A 19,207-nucleotide genomic window follows, 5' to 3' on the forward strand; every position below is an offset into this window, starting at 1 on the left:
GGACTATTTTAGATTTGCAGTTTCAAAGTTAGAAGAGATATTAGAAGACACCTAATCCAATGAGATTTTTTAAGGGTAGCTTGGTAACTCAGTCAGGGCCTAGAGTCAGGAGAACTTGAGTTCAAATCAGGCTTCAGACACCTACTAACTGTGTGACCATGGACAAATTTACGCCTGTCTGCCTCAGTCTCTCATATATAAAAATGAACTGGAGAAAGAAATGGCAAACCACTCCAATATCTTTGCCAAATGGGGTCATGCAGAGTCCGACATGAGTGAAATGACTGAACAACCACACAACAGCAATGGTTCAGTACTTTAGATCTCCAGGTGATGAAACAAGCCCAGAGACTATAATTTGCCTTATTTGTCCTGACTAGCAAGAGAGAGAACTAGGATTCAAACCGAGGAAATGTATAATATACTGTATTATACTGTATTGTACTGAATATACTGTATTCCAAATCTATCTTTCCTTCAATTGCATCATAAGTTAACCACCTTGCAAAAGTAATTACACACAAGTTTTAAAATTGCTAAATAATCTAGCAACATAGTCTTGAATATGCTGAGCCCAAAGAATCATCTACAATTATGGTAAGCAGCTCAGAAAAAGCAGATCACACTGTGGTGGGCCTAGAAAAACCTGTGCCAGCAGGCAGCAGACCCATGAGCTGTATCCCCCTCATAACTGTAATGAGTCAGACCAATCTTACGTTATTAACCCTCTACCTTAATCCACCTCACCCACTCACTATATGCATTTCAACCAGTTCCCTTTATTCAACTACTTTTTTCTTACCTACCAAAAAAATAAAGATAATATTAACTAATTCAAGCCACTGAAACCTCTCTCTTTAGTCTGGTGAGACCTAAGGGTTACTCTTGCTGTTACTGAAACCTTGTAAAAGCCCACTGTTTGTTTCTCCATGATTCCCTTGTGAGTGTGAATGGTTATAACATGGCCCCAGGTGGTCAGGTGATCCACCGGCTGATGTCCCCATGGCCCACTTTATTCTTAGCATGGAGGTCAAATCCCTTTTCCACTTGGCAAAGCCTTCAGGTAGCCTGAATGGGAAGTAAGAATTGTTCTAGGACCATCTACTTTTTTTTTGGTATATATATCTAAACATTTGATTTTAAAACTTTGAATTCCAGATTCATTCCCTTCCTCCCTTGTCACCCACCCTTACCGGGAAGATAAGCAATTTAGTATAGGTTGTACATGTGTAGCTATGCAAAACATTACCATAGTAGATATATTGTAAAAGACTTACTATATTTCCCTCCCTCCTATCCCACCTCCTACCTGTTCTATTCTCTACTTTGATCCTGTCCCTTTTCAAAAGTGGGTGCTTCCAACTTCCCTCCCCCCTAACCTGTCCTCCCTTCCATCAACCCCCCTCTCATCCCCTTCCCCCCTACTCTCCTGTAGGGTGAGATACCCTATTTAGTGTGTATGTCATTCCCTCCCTAAGCCAAATTCAATGAGAATAAGGTTGACCCAATCCCTCTTGTCTTCATGTTCTTCGCCTCCATAGTAACCATTTTCCCTTGCCTCTTCTATATGAGATAGTTTACCCCATTCTGTCTCTCCCCATCTCCTCTCATTATATTCCTCTGTCATCTCTTAATTTCACCTTTAAGTATCATCCTTCCTTTTCAATTGATACTGTGCCTTCTGTCTATATATACCTGTACACACATATACACATATTCACATATGTATTCATATACCCTCCTATATAGACATATATGTATGAATGTATATATACATATATATATATATATAAACACATACATTTCTATTCCCTTCAAGTATTCTTATATTGAGAAAAGTTTCATAAGTTACGATTATTGTTTTTCCATGTAGAAATGTAAATTGTTCAACTTTGATAAGTTCCTTATGATTTCTTTTCCCTGTTTACCTTCTCATGCTTCTCTCGCTTCTTGTATCTGAGTGTCAAATTTTCTATTCAACTCTGGTTTTTTCATGAAGAATGCTGGAAAGTCCTCTATTCCACTGAATGACCATATTTTCCCCTGAAACATGATACTGTTTTGCTGGGTAGGTGATTCTTGGTTTTAATCCCAGCTCCTTTGACCTCCAGAATATCATATTCCAAGCCCTTTGATCCTTCAGTGTAGAAGGTGCCAGGTCCTGAGTTATCCTGATTGTGTTTCCACAATATGAAATTGTTTCTTCCTGGATGCTTGTAATATTTTCTCCTTGATCTGGGAACTCTAGAACCTGGCAAAATATTCCTAGGAGTTTTCTTTTTGGGATCTCTTTCAGGAGGTAATCAGTGGAGTCTTTCAACCTCTATTTTGCCCTCTGATTCTCAAACATCAGAGCAATTTTTCTTGAGAATTTCTTGAAGGATGATTTCTGGGTTCTTTTTCTGATCATGGCTTTCAGGTAGTCCAATAATTTTTAAATTATCTCTCCTGGATCTATTTTCCAGGTCAGTGGTTTTCCCAATGAGATATTTCACATTGCCTTCTATTTTTTCATTTGGATCTGTTTAATAGTATCTTGATTTCTCATAAAGTCACTAGCTTCCATTTGCTCCAATCTAATTTTGAAGGAATGATTCTCTTCAGTGAGCTTTTGACATTCTTTTTCCATCTGGCAAATTCAACTTTTTAAGGCATTCTTCTCCTCATTGCCTTTTTGAGCCTCTTTTGCCATTTGAGTCAGTCTGTTTTTTAAGGTGTTATTTTCCTCAGTCAAGTTGTTGACTCTCATTTCATAATTTTCTTGTATTGTTCTCATTTCTCTTCCCAATTTTTCCTCTACTCTTATTTGATTTTCAAAATCCTTCTTAAGGTCCTCTATGGCCTGTAACCAGCTCGTATTTTTCTTGGAAGCTTTTGGTGCAGGAGATCTGACTTCACTATATTCCTCCTGTTCCATGCTTCTTTGATCCTTTTTGTCCCCAAAATAGGAGGGTAAAGTTGGATTGCTCTGTTTTCTTTGCTTCCTTTGCCTGCTCTTGTTGCCACTCAATTACTTGACTTTTGGGCTTTTTGACACAGTAGGACTCTGCTACCAGACAGGGAAGCTTCATACCAAATGGTGGGGTTTTCTCAGCTGCCAAAGGTATTAGTTGGGTGCCCTCTCTGAAGCCTCCACACACGCTGGCAAGCTGGTCACATACCCCAGGACCTTCACCCTAGACCACAATCCAGATCCAAGCAGGTTAAAGCAAGAGCGATTACCCCTCAGACTGGTCACTTGGTCCCCCTATACTCTGCTGGCCAAGAGCTGAAGCAGCCATGTGGTGGCAGCTGTACAGCCACTGCCTCAGCCACTTCTCGCACCAGGGCAAAGGCTGACAGCACTCCCAACTACTGGATCCCAAAGTCCATACTGCACCGACCTCTCACTTTGTCCTTAGCATGTATGGGTTGATAATTCTGGAAACTACCACAGCTGCTGGTGATCTGAAGTACCTCCAAGCAGCAGCTGGTTGTGGCTGTCCTGAGGCTAAAACCTCGGGCTGGGGAGGGCGGTGGGTGGGTGGGGCCTGGGGTTGGCTCCCAGAGTGCTGAGCTGGCCACTTCCTGCCAGCCTGTCTTCAGCAGGAGATAAGCTTCTCTGTATCATTTTGTGGGTTCTGCAGCTCCAAAGTTTGTTCAGAGTCACCTTTTACATGAATTGGAGGAGGTAGAAACTGGAGCCGTGCGGAAGTCCTGTTTGTACTCCACCATCTTGACTCTGCCCTTCCAAGGACCATCTACTTTCTGATTCTAGTTTTCCATGGAAACAAAATATTTCAGATTTATCTGTTAGGTTTAAGATTTAATGTCAACTCTCAATTTACAGATAAAGAAATTGAGACTCAGAAAGCTTAGGTGACTTGTGAATAGCAAATGCTACATCTGAACACAGATCTTTTGATTCTAAATTACATTGTCACCATGCCACACCAATACCTCTTGATTAAATCTATCAGTCAGTCAGTAAGCATTATTAAACACCTACTGTATGCCAAGGTAGGGACTGGGGTTACAAAGACAAAAAATGAAACGATACCAACTCTCAAGAAGCTGTAGCTATGTAGTCCTACAGTCTTTGGGCCTGGAAAAAACATTCCAATACATCTGAAGGAGAGGCATTGGGCCTAAGGGACCTCCACAGACCTGGAGAATCCCTACTTGCTAAATTCTGACCTTTTACGAAAGCAACTGGTATTTTCTTTTCTTTGAAAAGTTCACAGGTGCAGTTTTTAACCCTCTTTCCTTAAATGTCCAGGCAGAACCAGGATGAAGTATGAAGAATCCAAGTAACCTTGGATTATACTATCTACCAGAAGCTTTGAGTCTTCACTGCAAAACATGCAACCTGACTGATCACATAATCAATAACTACATTACAGAGAATAGTAGCAAGAATCATGGCAGTACCCTTCTATAGAACAGGGCCTAGAACATAAGAACTGTTTAATAAATGTGTATTGACTTTAAAGCTTACAAAACATTTTCTTCACACCCAGACTCTAACGTAGGGAGTACACCATCATTGCCACTATTACCATTACCATCCTTACTGAAGTATAAATTGTCCCAGTCTTAAAGTCATCAGAGGCTCAGGTTTAGCCCTCACCCTTGACCCTCCCTTGCCATGTAACTGTGGGACAGTCACTTAACCTCTTGAAGACACTGGTCCTCATTTGTAAAATGCAGTTAATTAGAGAATCTTCCTTCCTGAGGTTGTTGTAGGGATCAACATGAAAGAATGCATGGAAATAGCTGTGTAAACTTGAAAGTGCTTTGTAAATGTCAACTACTGTTATTATTATTCCTCTTGTAATTATTAGTATTAAAATTCCAGTTTTATGGGTGTGGAAACTGAGGCTCAGGAGAATTGAGTATTTGCCCAGAGTAATACAACTATTTGGGGCAGATAGGTGACACAGGCCTGTCACCTTCCTGAATTCAAATCTGGTCTCAGACACTTACTAGCTGTATGACTCTGGGCAAGTCCCTTAGCCCTGTTTGCTTCAGCCTCCTCATCTATAAAATGAGCTGGAGAAGGTAGTGGCAAACTGCTCCAACATCTTTGCCAAGAAAATCTCAAATAGGATCACGAAAAATCAGACAAGACTGAAGAACTACTGAACAGCAAATACAGCTAAGTCAGAATTTGAACCCAGCTCCCCCCCCCATCATATTCTAATATAGTGCTCTTAGCCCCAGGGAAGGGAAATGTCTAATTTACCCCAAGTCACTTGGGTATTATTAGGTGTCAGAGTTAGGACTGAAACTCAGGTCTTCTGACTATAAATCCAGCGCCCAATGAAGATTAGAATGTTCAGGGTTTAAAAACACGTATTTTATAACAGGGCATTTTTAAGGTACCCTTGATTCTACTAACCCTCCCTCCCTACTTACTCCATGCAAGGTGGAGTACCCTGCCGACCCTTATTCCAAATGCTCATCTGACTATGGCTACAACGCATATCCTTCTCTCACGTGGCTGCTGAGATGCTCAATATGGTATGTGCTTCCTTTCGGTTATTACTTAGAGTCACAGACCAGCAGAACCTTCATAAGGGCCTTTGGAAGTCACCCAGTCTCAGCCTTTCATATATAAGCTCAGAGCGTGCAGCTAACAAGCATGGCAGCACTGGGCTTGGACTGCATTCTCCTACTTAGAATTCAGTGCTCTTTCCTCCCTCCACTTGGCATGTTCCTTTACAGTTGAATCAAGACTGACTGTTTTCAGCTGCACCTTTTTTTTCTCCCATCCTCTACTGATCACTGCATCCAAGCCTTCCTTTCTCCCACCTCTCAGATGCTGACACCATTTCCCTCCCGTTTGTTGGAGCCACACTGAGAATAGTATCTTCCCACAAGTTGCTTTTTATATGTTTTGATCCAGAGAAGTGTCCTTCATGGACTTCAGTACATCCTTAGATGACATGGCTTCTCATGGTATGCATTTATTTCTCAAGAGTTTGCAGGGCACCTGGGTCCAAATTATTTAAAGTGGCCTCTACCTTACCTCCTGTTCCTATGTAGGCAATTACTTTTCTGCAAATAAACTGGACTGGACAAATAACTGTCCACAATTAGCTAATTGCCAGCTCGATGAGCCACTTATCCTTTCAAAGTTGGCTTTTATGGTTGTATGATTAAGCAGAAATCCACCTTTCTTTCCTCTTCTGGTTTAGAGATTCATAGCCCTTCCCCACTCTCGGGTCCCTGGGGTTTGTTACAGTACCAGCATAAGACTTCCACCTTTGTCTTTCCCTTTAAATACATTGTATTTTTATTCATGCAAATAGTGGCAACTAGAGTTTGCAATTCTTGAGAACCTTTCATTCTCCTGTCTTTAAGCATTATAAATGCAAACTAATTCAACCTTCTAGGAAAATCAACCATTATCACCATTATTCCACTTGACAGATGGAAAAGTGTAAGGAAAAAGGGACCAGAATCCCAGAACAAATCATAGAACACTGAACATCAACAGTGGCCTCTTCCTCCAGCAATGTCTTTTTTTTTCAATTTCAACAAACATTTGCTAACAGGTCTATTATGCACGAGGCACTTTGCTGAAAACTGGGGATGAAAAGACAACACTGAAACAGTTCCTGCTCACAAGGGGCTTACAGTCTATGAAGGAAACAAACATATGGATATATATTTTAAAAATAGATATCAGGTAAACTGGAGGAGGGGAGGCTCTATAATCTGGGGGCATCAAGAGGCCTCAGGTAGAGAAGGTGCTCCTTTAACCAAGACTTAAAGGAAATTCAGTATGATAAAAAGGAGAAGTGGGGAAGCAGGTTCCAACATGGGGATAGCCAGTAAAAAATGCTCAAAGACAGGAAATGGAGTGCCTATAAAAATAATAGAATAGAATAGAAAATAAGAATAAGAGTTTTGGCTGGATATTAGGAACAGCAGCTGTGCCTTTTTCCAGCAGTGAATATCACCTTTCCCAAACACATCTACTTTCAAGACTGTATGCACTTCAGAAAATTGACTATCAACTGATTTTTCCTTTTAATTTTTCTTAAATAATTAAAGTCAACTAAAATGTCATTTATCTTGTAGCATCCCTCCTCCAGTTCATGTACTGATTACTGATTTTGTTTCCAACATTAAAGTAATTTACTTTAAAAAAAAAAACAACCAACTTTTAAAAATTTCCTTATTTGTAATTTCAGAAGACATACCCCTAACCCATGTATTAAGGGATAAAAAAGATAAAAGTAATACATTTATATTCACGAAAATAATTCAATGTATTTGTTCTGAAGGGAAGTCAAGCCCTCCTAGGCAGCATCAGTCAGTTTCACATATCACCTTTTTCCTTGGGGAATTGGAAAGTTGAATACCAAGCACCCAAAAAAACAATCAACTAATTATTAGCTGCCTCTAATAGCCAAGCACTGCAACCTTTTTTACCTTTGGGATTCTCTTAGATGGAAATGAACTAGATGGGGGAAACATCCCTCATGTCTCAGGAGAGACTGAAATACCAATTTTGTTTTCATTCCAGCAGTCTCTGCCTTCCTTCAAAGGCCTTTCTCTCCTGTTTTCTTAACACATCAGCATAAAAAAAAGACAATATAGAACAAGAGAAGAGGGGGTTAAAGAGGAAAATAAAGGGAAAAATTAAGCTAGAAAGCAGGAGAAACACCTGTATTAACAGTGAAAGCAGGCAAGAACCTCAGAGCAGTGAGGGTATCTGGTGCATGAAGCATGTGTACATCCTCAGGTGGGTTTGTCTGGACAGAGAGTAAACAAAATACACAGATCTAAACTCATGTGTCTGTGAAGAAAGAGGAGACCCAGCAATGGCCTGTCCAAGCCAGGTCAGAGTGTGGGAAATGGTTTCCACTCACCCAGCACAAGGAGTTCCACCGAGTCCTCATTTTTGCCCTCCACATCGTCAGGGGTGGTGACAATACAGTAGTAGAGGCCGCTGTCTCCCCACATGACTTTCCCAATCTTGAGCTCTGCACCTGTCACACAAAAACAAGAAGAGCCATAGGATCATAGAAGTCCTTCAAGATCGAGGGCAGCCCCTTCATGTTGCAAGTAATGAGACTGAGGTCCAGAAAGATGGCGTCTTAGTGGCAAGGCAGAGATTCCTGACTTGTTGACCCTGTGCTCTTACACTTTACCCCCTGATATACCCAGGGACCCCCTGGGCCCCTGAGCCCAGGCCTAAAAACTGTGGGGACAAACCAAATGATGACAAGACAGGAAAGAGATCTTGGAAAGACCTAGAAATTGTTCTTTCCCCCAACCCTCATTATTTCCTTCCTCTCCCCTAAGTATTATCTTAGCTTCCCCATAATTAAAAAAAGATCTGCAGAAAATTGGGATAGTATACCTCCAGTAGAAGTACTATGCTCTGAGACACAATTACCTCCCATCTCTTTCTCTTCCTTGCACTGATGTCTCTCCCCTCTCCTTCCATTTTTTCCTCTCCCCATTTGACACACAGCATTGTTTATCCCATGTTAGTAAGCCCCTAGGCTAAGTGGGTTACCATCTCATAGTACAATGCTACAGAAAAGAGATAATATCAGATTTGGGGTTAATTCTAGTCTAGTTTCAGAGGTGGGTGTATTCCTTGGAGAATGTTGAAGCCTGGGATAATCTCCCAGAAAAATCTTAGAATAAACCCAACTCCCCAGAAATGAAACAGATTTGCAAGGATTTTCCAACCAAGAATAATCCCAGGTCACCCCTGATTCTCCAGAATCAGTCTTGTATAAGAAATTACAATCAAGGAGAAGGGGGAGATAAGGCTATTTATAAGAGCTTAGATTCAGGGCTGAAAAGGGTCTTGGGGATATTTAGGACCTTAGAAAATTTTGAACAAACTGCCCCCTCCCTCGTTTTGTCGAAGAAGAATCTGGGGTTCAGAGAAGTTGAAACTTGAAGAAAGTCACACATTAGTGCTTTGAACTTCTTTTCTCCTTGGGTCAGAAATAAGTGAGCAAAACCTGCCATGTGAAAGAAGGAACACCAGGGTATATTAGTACAGTTTGATGTCTAGAAAAAGAGTGAAGTCAAGTCTGCATCCAGGACCTGTTATCAACATGATGCTGAAACGATGTCTGCCCAGGACTTGGCTCTGTCTTGTCTCTAGACAATTCTTTGTGGTCTAACATCAGAGAGGGACAGAGCACCGGGTTTGTGATCTAAATACTAGGCTCAAATCTTAGCTCTATCCCCAAATATCTGTGTGACCCTGGACATGTCTCTGAGCTTCAGTTTTCTCATTTGTAAAATAAAGATGAAATGGCATAGGGAAAGAAAGCATTACCCTAAACCTGAGGTGTCAAATATAGTTACTGTTCCATCCATCTAAGTAGCTGCTAAATCTGTTGGTATGCCTTTGTCCCACACATTCAAATATCTGTAGAATTAGAAAAGCCATCAGAACAGACACCTTCAAGACCTAATTACCTTCACCAAAGGAGATGTCTCTTCCCCGGTAGAATTCTCCAAGGGTGACAACAGCTCCTTGCTTTGAGGCCACAACTCGCACTGTCCTCCTGCTGTCTACACAATCCAGATAGGGGTCCCACTCTAGGTTCCTCTTGCTGAGGGGCTGGGCCCCGGCAGTGGCCATGCCCAAGGCTTCCTTCATTCGATCCTGGCAGTAGGACTTGAATTTCCACTGGATAACGGCTGGCTGCTGTGAGGACGTGCTGAAGCGGCAGCTTAGCACAACCGGCTGGAACAGCATGGCTTTCTTCGACCTTTCAGGTACTATGACCTGCAAGCCTTCGGTTATTACTGTGAAAGAGAAAAACCACAAACCTGATGTTATATCTACATATGAAAGGCGGGGGGGGGGGGTCTCATCCCTTGGGACTTAAAATGTGAGAATGACTTGATGCTAGGAAAGTTGAGTCTCATTTCTGGGGCTTCTTTAATAGGTTCAGACTTAGGTGGAACTGGAGTCAGGAAGACCTGAATTCAAATCTGACCTTAGACACTTAAGAGCAGCATGAATCCAGGCAAATAGCATACCCTCTCTCAAATTCAGTTTCCTTATCTGTAAGATGGGGATATAATCATACCTACCTCAAAGAGCTGTTTCAAGGGCTTCAGTGAAACAAAATATAAAGCACTGTGCAAACGTTAAGAAGGTAGCTATCATCATTTTTATCATTATCATCTCAATGTAGCATTGGGCTCAAGCCTAGACATTTGCATAAGACTCATAATTAGTGGAGAGTATGATTATTTTCGGGAAGCTAGGTGGTACAGCCAGACCTGGAGTCAGGAAGACTCAACTTCCTGAGTTCAAATCTGGCCTTAGATACTTACAATATTACAACCTATTTGCCTGAATATAGATTTATCAAATGTAAAAGGCTCTTTATAAGGTACTAATTGTATGATTTGGATAGACTTGGATGGACAAGAAGACAGAATCACAGAATCCTATCAGTTTGACCTTCACACAACCTCTCTGACCAGTGGCTATGTGAGCTAAAGGGAGGTCCCTTGAGTTATATTATTTCATATCCTTGCTTCCATTATTTCCTCTTGCCAATCCATCCTCCACAATCCTACCCAAATCGCTATATGTCACAAGTCTGACCATATCACTAGACTAATTAAAAACCATTAGTGATTTTCAATACTAACCCCTTTGCCTAGAATTGAAGCTCTTGTCTGGCTCTCACTTACTTTTCCAGTCTTGTTTCATTATATTCCCCTTTATAAACTGTATATTCCAGCCAAATTGGGCAACTTGTCTTTCTCCAAGTTTAATACTCCTATCATGCATTCAAAAAGGCCAACCTAACCCTTCCCTTCCATGACTGAAATGCATTGCTTCCTCATTTTAGCCCCTCAAAATCATTGTCTCATACTCTAAAAACCCTTTAATGCTCAGCTCAGGGATCATTTTCTCTGTGAAACCTTTCCTGATCCCTCTTTACGTTTCGTTCCATTATATCAATTTAGAAATTTGTTATCTTCACAAAATCCTATTTTATTGCCTCACTGTGGTATGGTGGTGACCCTAGGTTTTCAAAGGTTATCCCAATAGAGATTAGGTTCTGGTAGGTTCTACCATGTTTGGAAAGCTTCTAATATAGCTTTAGCAACAGATCAAGTCTATTTTCTGAGGATCAATCCAACTAATTATGGAAAGGCTCAATGCCAGGGGGATGGCCACCTAATGATGAATTTTTTGGTCATATCAAGCCACGAAACTAAGAAAAATAGAAAATGTTTCTCTTTCCTGTGTAGTTCCTTTCTACTTCTGCAGTGGAATGGCATAGGTCAGGAAAGGAAAGAGAGAATGGTAAGAATCATTTAATATTTTGACCATCTAGAAGCATTAATTTGACTTAGTACTAAATATGAGATGTCCAATGACAGGACAAACTATCAGAGGAGATGAATCATATCAAGCTTAACATTCTTTGCTATAAATAAAAACAGAAGAAAAAAGGAAGTTGCAACTAAATGTAAAGATGGTTCACAGATACTAAACAGAGAGGCAAAGAAAGGAGTTGGCAGCAACAAGAAACATTATTTCATGGGATTTGGAACATTTCATATTGCAGTGTTGATAAGCATTTGCAAAAATATGAAAATAATGGCACCACCATGAAAATAATAACTGCTTATATACAACCATTTGTTGCTAGGGATGAAGTTGTAGACAAATTCCATGAGGAACTCATTTAAGACCCTCTAAATTTAATTAATCTATACTCACACTCAATAATATCAATGTAAAAGTGAAAAAGATAAGGATGACAAAAGGTATATGGGAATGTGTGGTTCAGGAATAAGAGAAGCCAAAGACCTATAGACTACGTGGAAGCTTAACACCTTTCTTTCATGAACATATTCTTCAAAAAAAGAACTGGTAGGTGTGGGACATGGCAAGCACCACAAATAATAATGCCACAAAATGAAATAAACTTTATTCTAGAGCTAGGAAAACTACTGGCATTATATGTGGCGATTATCCTTGAATCAGTTATTTTTGTAAAGTTAAACCACTGACTTTGTTGGGGCAAAGATCAGAATTAGTGAAAAGTAAGAAGAACAATGAGAAAAAAGATATGGCATACAATGTAAACAGATCAATCCTAAATTACTTAAACAAGTAATCAACAATGACAAATGGGACATGTACATAAGAAGTGTCCATCATGCAGATCACAATAATTTTATAAAGAGTTTTAATCACTGCAAATCTACTGCCACAAGAAGACCAAAAGAACTCAGGAAGCATATTAGTCAGCAAACATTTAACCTACTTGCCAACTGAAGGGAAATGGATGCTTAAGGCAACTTCAATTTAGAATATAGACTCATTTGAGAAGTCTTATAAAGAAAGATAGAGGAAATTATGAGTAGTGTCATGAAATAGAGAGAAGTAGTAGAGAGGAAAATTAGTTTTAAAAAAAGCTTGGCAAAAGATACGATTAAGCAAAGTTACCCCAAGGGCATTTAAGGATGAAAATGGAAGAATAACAAATAGATGAAAAGTGAAAAAAGATCTGCAAATAGCCTATAACAGACTTTTTTCGCCATCAAGTACAGAAGAACCACCAACCCGGAACCGAGTATCCAAGTCTTAACTTGTGCTAATAGTTGAAGTAGAAATGGGCACTAAATAAAACAAAGCAGAGAAGAACAAGGGGGTTGGATCAAAGATATATATCTATATATCTATATCTATATATATATATATATATAAGAGATCTATGCTGGAGGAAACAGGATTGTGAAAGCACTATACCAAAGGCATAGACCACATAACAGACCTTATTAATACCAAGAGACTGACCAAAGAAACATCAACAACTTTGGATGTCTTTGTCTACTATGTACACAAAATTTTCATGAGTCAATGATACACAAATTGAGAACATCCTCAGTGAGGGAACAAGTGAGTTTTCACAATTGATATTCAACAATAGACCACATCTTTATCATTTATCAATACACAATTAATTGAAAAGTGTAGAGAATACATGACCCTATTTTACTTGTTAATTACAGAAAAGCATTTGAATCTGTAGAGCAAAACTCCACCTTACTAGTTCTTTTCCAAAAGTCACTCCAACCCATAGATCAAAATCATTCAATATTCCTTTAAAAACATAATAGAAGTAACCTTAGACCAATGATTCTCTGATCATAAATATCATATGGGGCATTAAAAGAGGAAGATACAAGCTCTCCAAAGGTACTGGTCATTGAGTTAGAAGAGATCCAGGAAAAGTCCAAGTTGAAGAGGTTTTCTTCTATGAATGGCGAGGATTTCCAAATAAAATCAGATAATGCAAGTGCTTGGCAAACATCAAAGTCCTTTACAAATGCTAGCTATGATGATGATCCTATTTGTGGATGACTGGTTTGTTTAATCAAGCTCTGGAACACTACAGAGCCTTCTAGAATAGATTCATCAATTCTAAAGGATTTGCCCTGACCACCACACAGGAAAGACCAATCAGACAAAGAATGTCTATTGCAAAGGACAGAAAACATATTAGTATGTACACAGACAGTATAGATGAACATGAGTTGGACCTGAAATTGAACAGGAGGAAGAATGTGGGCTGGAATACCTTCAGGAAATTCCACAGCTCCTTTAATTCTACCTTCCCTATGAAAACAAAGATCCATCTTTATAAGACCAACATTCTACCAGTGTTGCAGTAAGGCAACAAAACATGGAATACAACAATCTCCAAAGAATTTTAAATGACTAACATGCAGACAGTAATGGCAAGGCATCAAGTGAGTATAAGCAGGCCACAACATATTACCAATGAGGAACTCTGAAGTAAAATAGAAATAAAAGATGTTGTCTAGGAAATGCATGATGGGAGTAGAAAATTAACTCGTCACATGGCAAGGGTGGATAATAAGAATGTTTCACTGGTATTCTCACAATGTCACATAGAGTTAAAATGATGTTAATTAATAAGAGTATCTAGAAATAACTTATTAGAATTTGCTTAAGTAGGATTTAAATATTAGCATGATAATTCAAAGCCATTTGAAATGCTAGAAACAGCTTTGAGTATTTATATATACTTACATGTCTGCATACACATGCATGTGTGTGTGTATACAGCCACACACACACACACACACACACTCATATCTCTGTGAGAGCTTTGGTTCTAAGACTAATCACTCACTTTGCAACATCTCTATCCTACCAGGAATTTTAGAAGAGTCTATATCTTCTGGAAATGTACAAAAAATGAAACGCATAAAGTTTCATTTTTCTCTTTATAACTCTTAATTAACATTTCATATTTTCTTATTTTTCAATAATATCTTATGATACATCACCAATATTTTATTTCTTAGTGTTGTTCCTTTAACTAAGAATCTTCTGTGAGATTATTTGCCTTGTTAAACACTACTACCTAAGCATGTTACATCTGGATTATTCATATCAACCTTATTAATAGGTATAGTAAATCAATCAGCAGTAATACTTAAATATTCAAATAATCAAAATTACATCACAGAAAGTTATAAAAAAAGGTACTTAAAAGAGGAAAAATACTGTGGAAAACTATTTTTAAAAAAAAACTCAATAATTTGTCATTTTTTTCCCCAGTGGATTCCTCTGACACTAGGGTATCTGATGAATTCTGGATGGAGAATCTCCCCAGTGGTATCTCTGCAAACAGAAAGGGTCACCACAGTAAATCCTGCATTAGTCCTTTCTATGTAAAGCTTGTGTTGTGTGGACTCCTTCAGTGTGGCCCTTTCATATGAAGCTAGGCCAGCCACTCTGGACTGGCTCACTCACCCCAACCTGCCCTTGTGCTGGCAGGTCTGGTTTGTTAGAGAAGGACCACCACCACAGAACTCTAACTCAAACTTTATCAGGGATTTGGAGGGGGTAACCCTATTGAGAGGGGAATATACTTTCCCTACTTTTTACTTAAGGAAGCCCCCACTGGAGTCCTTTCCATCTACACAAAACCAATCAGTCACAATGATAACATCATTAATTCTTTTTTTGTTTTGTTTTGTTTTTTTGGTTTTTGCTTTTTTTGGAGGGCAATTGGTGTTAAGTGACTTGCCCAAAGTCACATGGCTAGTAAGTCTGTCAAGTGTCTGAGTTCAGATTTGAATTCAGGTCCTCCTGACTCCAGGGTTGGTGCTCAATTCACTACGCCACCTAGCCTCCCCAACATCATTAATTCTTAAACTTAAAACAATTACTTAATGATAAGGTAACATCAATAATAATCAACACATTATAGTTACTCTGTATAAAACCAATATAGGAATAATTGATACATCACATTCCATACTGTCCCACCAATGCATATAGTAAGAGAAAGTGGCACATACTTACAGAAACTTAGCAGAGGACAGTTCATGTACTCAGGGCACCTTACAATTCTAGACTGTAGGCCTTGATATCCTTGTTCCCTTTACAACCTGTACCACATGAATCTGCTGCTGTGTGTTATCCTTCTAATCCTCATGGCTCTTTTCCTGAGCAATCACCCTCCTTCTAACCTTCAGAATGATGAAGCAACAGCAAACCTTTTAAACTTGGCCATGAAAAGGGCACTGAAATAGTATCTCTTTATCATAATGACAAGCAGTTCCCATAAACTAGAAAACTACCAAGCTCCTCAGATTGGCTCTCTAGACAATGCAGAAAAGACCTAGACAGATTCTCACTCAACAGGATACTGTGTTGTCAAATCAGCTTCAACCTATGATTATAGCAAAGCATCTGTAAAACCTGTTTTCCCTCTCAAACTAGAGATAAGAAGCAAAGAGTAACCAGGCACTTCTAAGAGGCTTCACCTCTTAAACTGCAGATGGTACTAGGCAAAATGTAACTGTCTTCCAATGGGCCTTTGTTGCTGCTGATCTGCAGCCTCCGTAGTTCAGCAGATGAAGCCTCCCTAAAAGATGCCTGTACCTGATAGCTCCTGCTTCTGCTAAGTGATTGAATACTCAAACTGGCCTAAATCAGACCTTCCTGGTATTTAGGAACTCGTCTTTCTCTTAAAAGATAAAACATACAAAATCCATCTTTCTATTGGTTATGAAACCAACAGTCTTTATTTAATCATCCCATAGTCTCCAAAAAGTTACCTGATTTACCATTTTGTGTTACCCCCTCAAACTCTAAAAAGTCACATGTAAATGAGCCAAGGGACCACAATGCCTTGCAGCTTTAGTCTTTTTCTGTCCTCAAACAGGCCCTTTAGTTTCTTTATTTTATTAGATATTTCCCAATTACATTTTAATCTGGTTTGAGCCATACTCAAGTGTTGTAGAAAGCATGCAGCCTATTGGCTTAGTGTTTGAAACCTCTGTCTTACTATTTATTTATATTTTATTGTATCAAATTATTTTAACATCGTAATTCATCCTCAAATCCTTGTGACTTCATTAGAGAATAAATGAGCACTGACAGGTGAAGTAATGTGCTCCCTCTTATCTAGAATGCCTTCAGAATAGCTAGAGCTGGCTGACTCATTATGAACATTGTTACCCCACACGCTACCCTCTACTTGACCACACCACCTTTCTATTAGGCTGACTGTTCAGATGCTGTACTCAGGAAATCTTAGCAGATAAAGTAGGAGCTATACTGAAACATTGGGTTTTTTTTGGAGAGTTAAAGCACTGGGCTTTGTCATCTAGGTGATTACTAATAATAACCTACCTCCTAGGTCTGTTCTGTTACTAAGATTAGTCACTTGTATACGACATGGTATTCTCTTAAACAATTATTACCAGAGGTTTACTCAATTCTCAGTTCCCAATACTACATACATTTGTTTGTTCAGGCCAAATCAGCATATGTATAACCCATATACTAATTTTCATAGAGCTAACTCGAAATGATTATGTGACTTCAACTGGCCTGGATATTTTACTGGTTTAGGCGAGGTTAGGAATCTAGGCATATAGATCCAAAGAACATAATAACAGTAATGATTTTCAATTACATAGCATATAAATGCTTAGAATTTTTCTAAGTCATTAAATGACTAATGATTTAGAAAGCACTTTTCTCACACAAACTCAATGACCTACGGCACTTAGATACATGGAGTGTTCAGGGAGGATTCCACCTCCAGCATAAGGGTTCACCGAGCCCTTTTCAGACTGCTTGTCCACCCCTGGTGTCCACCTCCCACCCAACTCTTGCCTATGGCTCCAAGAAGCTGTAGCGTGCACCACAGCCATACTAGAGTAAAGCTATCTCAGCAGATGGGCTCAACCAGGTTGAGGGTTACTGATAGGTCTCCAACTTGTTGGTGAATCGGGGGGCTGTCTACACCAGGCATGTTAAGACTCCCCCCAGAAGAATGCATGGATGAGAACAATTTGTTCCAACAGTCATGAAGACAGCTGAAGAAGTTTCTGTGGGGCTCTTAGAACTTGGTCAGACATCAAAGATACCAAAGTCTCCCACTGCATCCCGGCCATCACCAGACATCCTGACTTCGTCTTACCACTGGACTTTGGTGATGCTGGAAGAAAGAGTAAGGCAGAAGACTGTGTGCAATTCTGCCTCACTCAAATCCAATTTGCCTGAGAGTCAAAACATCACACAGTGAAGTCACTGGCCGTCTTTGAAAACAAAGGATAGACAGATGAAAACTTGAGTCTGAAAACAATTCAATAACTTGACTCATCAGTAAAGGGACTGGAAAGTAGTCTTCTGATTACTTTAGCACCCAAAATCAACAACTGGCTACAGGGAGGGGAAAGATGGAACCCTTTTGGGAAGAGATTTTCAGATGAAAGGGAAGAAGGAGAGTGGAAAGGGAATGGTGAAATCAAGGCTCCAGAGCTCCTCACATACATACATATATGTCTACATGCAAACACACACACAACACAAACTCAGGAGGGTATGGAAGGATGAAAAGCATACCATACAGGTGAGTGAGAAGGTTCAATTCTAGCTCTTCTACTTATATGTTGTGTGAGTTTCTGAGCCCCTTTGTCCCCATCTGTTAAATGGAAACCCTACCCTTCCAAAGCAGTTGCCAGCAACGTGCTTGATGAATGTTAAAATGTTACAGAAATATGAGTTATTACTTCCTTTTCAGACAGTTAGTTTTTATTGGTTGATGTTGTTAAGTTATACTGCCTACAAAAGCAATACACTGATTATTTAACTCGCTTTTCACAAGACCCAGCACAGTGCCAGTGTGAAGAGCCTCTCAATGAGTGGTTTTTTGACGATGACAACATTCAAAAGCTCAAACCCAGATGTACTAATTTTATTCCTCTCTATTTCTCCTTTTTATTGAGACTATACTTGTATCTCTTGTGTTACTAAAATCTGAGCTAATTCCCTTTAGAAAGAAAAAAGTTACTAAAACTGAGAAATTTGGAAGTAAGAAATTAACACAGCTGGATGATATAAACTATTATTCAAAGCATTCCCTAAGTAATAGATTCCTCCATGTGTGGCTAGCTGTCCTTAACCTTTTGTATCAAGAATCCCTTCAGTACTCTGATAAAGGTTATCAGTCCCTGCTTGGAATGTCTTTAAATGAATATAATAAAATATATAGGATTATAAAGGAAACAAATTATACTGAAATAGTTACCAAAACATTAAGGCACTGAGATCATAAATCCCAGGCTAAGAACCTGGTGGGGCACACAGATTCACTATGATTTAGAGCAGAGCACTCCAAAGTTAGGAGTTACTCAATTCCAAAGTTAGAAACCAGTTACTTGGACAAGTATCATTTTATGCCTAAAGTGATGATGAGTCAAACAATGATTATTGAGTTAGAGGGTAATATTGGCATAGAGCTAAGCTCAGGCAAAATGGTGGTCAAGTTGGTCTTTGGTGATGTCTTCCTATCCTCTTCTGCTATTTTTAAAAAACCTTTCATTCATTTCTTGTTGGTACTACACCAGACCCAGATATATCTTCCTTGTCCCTGCTCCCTACCTTTATTTTAACTTTTTTTTTTTGCTTTTTGGAGGGCAGTTGGGTTTAAGTGACTTGCCCAAGGTCACACGGCTAGTAAATGTTAAGTGTCTGAGACCGGATTTGAACTCAGGTCCTTCTGACTCCAGGGCCAGTGCTCTATTCACTTTGCCACCTAGCCACCCCTCCCTACCTTTATTTTAAAGGAGGAAAATAGTTTATAAAGGCTTCACTAATGTTCTAGGCCTAGGATCAAACATAAACTATTCCATTTGGCCTATCCAACCC

At 39.4% G+C, this 19,207-nt stretch overlaps 1 protein-coding gene across 1 annotated transcript in view; it reads right to left on the reverse strand.

Moving 5' to 3' along the window:
* ILDR2 (immunoglobulin like domain containing receptor 2) overlaps positions 1–17,208 on the reverse strand; it is a 70,215-nt gene extending 53,007 nt beyond the window's left edge. Inside the window, exons 1-4 of the mRNA XM_069094513.1 lie at positions 17,056–17,208; positions 16,682–16,736; positions 9,442–9,774; positions 7,863–7,982 (exon numbers count right to left, since the gene is read on the reverse strand). Of these exons, the coding sequence (XP_068950614.1) occupies positions 7,863–7,982; positions 9,442–9,774; positions 16,682–16,736; positions 17,056–17,208 (661 nt within the window). The remainder of the gene's footprint in view (positions 1–7,862; positions 7,983–9,441; positions 9,775–16,681; positions 16,737–17,055) is intronic.
* Positions 17,209–19,207: the final 1,999 nt, after the last annotated feature.

The sequence above is a fragment of the Petaurus breviceps genome, unplaced genomic scaffold (assembly GCF_028583685.1).
Source record: "Petaurus breviceps papuanus isolate PSGF00001 unplaced genomic scaffold, PetGlider_PUasm1.0 220, whole genome shotgun sequence".
In the NCBI taxonomy this organism is placed as follows: Eukaryota; Metazoa; Chordata; class Mammalia; order Diprotodontia; family Petauridae; genus Petaurus; species Petaurus breviceps.